Raw genomic sequence first — 3,752 nt, 5'->3', positions numbered from 1 at the left:
TATGAGGGCCAGTGACACTGCCCTCTACAGCTAAGATGCTGAACAACAGCTCAACCTGGAGCTGGGCTGCTGTGAGTCGCCTGTGACAGAGTAGGCTGCAGCCCCTGTGGCAGTGGGTTGCCATGGGCTACCGTGTATAGCCAGCAGTCAGTGTGAGCGGCCAGCAGCCGCAGTGAGCGGCCGTCTAGAAGCCGGCGACTAATCTGCCTCGCCCGGGAAGAGAGCAATGATGGTGCTAACTTGGGCCAGTGAAGAACCGTCCTCCACAACTAGACTGAAGAACAACAACAAAAAAAGGACAGCAACTTGTCTGTTCCCCTTCCCCCAATTCCCCAGTGCTGTTCCCATCCCCCAGTTCCCCAATAAAAATCTTAAAAAAAAAAAAAATTCTTAAATCACAGCAGAAAATGCAAAGCATGATTCAATTCAGCATTTAATGGATATGTGCTTGATAGTGTTAATATGGAAAAAAGCCTCTTAAGAAAGAGCATATATTGTATACAAAAATATACGTACTTTCATATTAACAAAGTTCATTTTCTAGAGCTGAATAACGACGACAAAACCCAGTCCCAAAACTTGGGCCAAATCCAATGAGTTTGAAGGGTTGTGCTATCTTTGACATTCTTTAGAAAAAGTGTAACACCCAACACTGCTTTTATCCACCTCTCATTCCAGTGGGCTGCCAAGCTTGACACAGATGGGCCACCAAACTCAGAATTCCTAGAGGATAAGGTGTTAAGACACCATATGGCCTGAGAGTAGGAGACAGAAAAAAGAGACAGCCTACCTCCAGTTTGCACGAGGCACAGCAGTGTTTACTAGATGCCCTGGATCCTGGCAACAGCCTTGCCCCTCTACCAGCCCCTTACTTGAACTAGCATGAACAGAATTTTGTTCTTACAACCAGTTGATTCGTGATTAAGACAGTGACTGGCAAATTATAAATAGTTTCATGTATCAGTATCACAAGAACTACAACAGCAACATACAAATGTATGTGTGTGTGTGTGTGTGTGTGTGTGTGTGTATACATATATAATATATACACAAGAATCTAATATCTCAGAAGTTATTTTATTCAAATTGAAAATTACACCTTCTACTATTATCATTCTAGGTCATGTAGAAATTGAAACTTCTAGTTAGAGAAAACATATAGAAGTGGCTTATCTTTTCTTTAGGTATGATACATGTTTCGCAAAGAGAATCATAATTTTCACTGTAGAAAATCCAATAAAGCAGTGGTGTATTGAAATATTTTATTTAATTCAATACATGTTTACAGAGCTCATATTATGTCCAAGGTCCTGAGTTAGACATCATGTGGAATACAAATATTGATGATACACATGGCTCCGTCTCTCAAAAAGGTTCTAGTCTAGTGTGGTTAAGTTAGTGACACAAATGTGATTTAACTGAAAAATGTTAAAACTGAACAGGGTATTATCTAGGATGATAATGATATACCCTATAGAGTTTCAAGACTTATACAAGCATAAAGAAAAAAAAAAAGCCCATATTGTAAATCGTAAGCCACTAGGGGATTAATGATCATAAGAGCATAAAAAACAGAATAATAAAAATAAACAGAAATAAAAATAAAAATGCAACAGGAAGAGGGACGGTATGCTCACAAGTCCTGCTTGTCTCTACAGCCAAAGTCCTATTCTCATAGTTCCACAGCGACAAGGTACAGCTAAGGAAAGGTTTCTTGGGTGACATTTAGTCCAAATCTTGAAGATTAAGTAAGAGTTTGCTAAAAGGCTATAAAGGTTATACCATGTAGAGGTGTGAAACTGAATGGGAACAGCAGAGAGTCATGTATTGTTAGATGATATGATTGGGGTTAGGGAACTGCAAACAGAGTAAATAAGTGAGGCTGGAGCCAGAGTGATAAACAAATGAGAGACTAAATTTAGGCACCTTGTCTTCATGCTTGCTACCTATATATATATATAAACATAGGAAACAATATTGAATCAGTCTTTCAATTTCACAAAACAAAGCAAAATAAAAGCAGCTACCATTTATTGAATGCCTGTAAGCATTATGGTCTAGAAGTTACAGCAGTAGCTATGGAGCCAGGAATTGACCACTTACTGTCTACCTTAGGGAAGTGGCTTCACTTCACTTTCCTCACCTGTAAAATGGGGGTAATAGTAGCTACCTGAGATGGTTGTTGTAAAGATTAGATAATTACTACACACAAAGAACTTAGTATCGTGCATGGAGTAAGCATTCATTATTAACTGCTGTTAATTCTTCCACTGTATGACCCACAGTACTAGGCACTTTACATGTCACCACTAACCACCCGAGAAACCTTTCAAAATAAATGTTATTGGGGGGAGGGGGGTTGTTACTTTGTGAGGGTGAAAAGGGTAACTATTGCATTGTTCTGTACACCTGAAACTAACAATAAAAAATAAATAAATAAATAAATAAATAAAANAATGTAAATATCTTTTTGTTTTCCGATGGTCTTAGGCGACCCCTGTGAAAGGGTCGTTCGACCCCCAAAGGGGTTGCGCCCCACAGGTTGAGAACCGCTGGCCTAGGTAAACTGGCTAATAGACGGTTTATAACTATTCCTGTTAATAATGTTCCTAGCAACAACATTAAGAAGTAGAAATTATTATTGTTATATTACAGATAAGGAAACTAAGGCTAATGTGGAGAATGTGCCCAAGAGTACATAATTTATAATGAGTGAACATGTTTGTATGATTTTAAAACCCACATTCTTAACTACCGGGTTATATATAAAGAGGCTCTATACAAACAAGCACTTTGAAATCAGTAGGCTTCAATGGATAACAATATAGAACAAAGGGCCACATTACCTAAAAACTGTAGCACACTGCTGAAACCACTGTAAATCCAGTCAAATATGAAGGACATATCCAAATCTTATAGGGTCTGAAAAAAAAGTGTTTTGAATTTAGTTGTCAACATTAAACACCAATATACATTCAATGCCAACATTAAATGCCAACTCTGAGTAAATAATCCTACAACCACCACCTGCTACAAAGAATTAAACACTTATCTAGGCTGGTCTAACTTAATCTATATTGATGCATAAAAAACAAAACGCCATTAAAATACAAAGTAGAGACCATTCTTTGCCCATCAAAGTAACCAACATGAAAAAAAGAATTATAACAGCCAGGATTAGAAAACATATAGTAAAAGTGGCAGTATAAATTGGTGCAAGTCTTTTTCAAAACAAGTTTGGCAATAATATATCTGTTGATACCATCTGACCCAAGAATTCTACTTTTGAAATTGTCCTAAAAATGGAAAAGCTTTATATATAAAGATGTGCATTAAAGCGTTATGTAAGAAATATTCTGGAAATAATCCATGTTCAACAGTAAATTAAATCAAGTATAGTATATATGGCCTATGGAATATTTACCAAAACAGTGGAGTGGGGAGGAAGAGCAAGGGAGAAGAGGAGAAGAAAGTTTACGAATAACAAAATACGTTTCCAAGTCTGATTATACCTCTATGGAGTAAAAACCCTTTTTCTATTTCCTTTGGTCTTTTGTAGCAGTTGGTACCAGGTGGTAAATTTCTGGGTTTGTTTTATCTTTCTGCATTTTTCTAATTTTAATCAATTACTGAATGTTAAAAAAAAAATTCTTGGGCCGGCTGAGTGGCGCGATGGTTAAGAGCTGGCTTGGGACGCCAGAGGGCCCCGGTTCGGATCCCACATATGAGGGCCAGTGACACTGCCCTCTACA

At 37.7% G+C, this 3,752-nt stretch overlaps 1 protein-coding gene across 2 annotated transcripts in view; it reads right to left on the bottom strand.

The window, feature by feature from the left end:
- Positions 1-3,752, bottom strand: part of SAR1B (secretion associated Ras related GTPase 1B) — a 27,256-nt gene that overhangs the window by 15,310 nt on the left and 8,194 nt on the right. For both annotated transcript variants that reach the window (XM_019642256.1, XM_019642255.1), the window contains one exon: positions 2,847-2,922. In XM_019642256.1, the coding sequence (XP_019497801.1) occupies positions 2,847-2,904 (58 nt within the window). In that variant the 5' untranslated portion in view covers positions 2,905-2,922. The remainder of the gene's footprint in view (positions 1-2,846; positions 2,923-3,752) is intronic.

Source organism: Hipposideros armiger, unplaced genomic scaffold, assembly GCF_001890085.2.
Source record: "Hipposideros armiger isolate ML-2016 unplaced genomic scaffold, ASM189008v1 scaffold_66, whole genome shotgun sequence".
In the NCBI taxonomy this organism is placed as follows: Eukaryota; Metazoa; Chordata; class Mammalia; order Chiroptera; family Hipposideridae; genus Hipposideros; species Hipposideros armiger.
The sequence above is the reverse complement of the archived record's forward strand: the minus strand, read 5'-3'. Positions and strand labels throughout refer to the sequence as shown.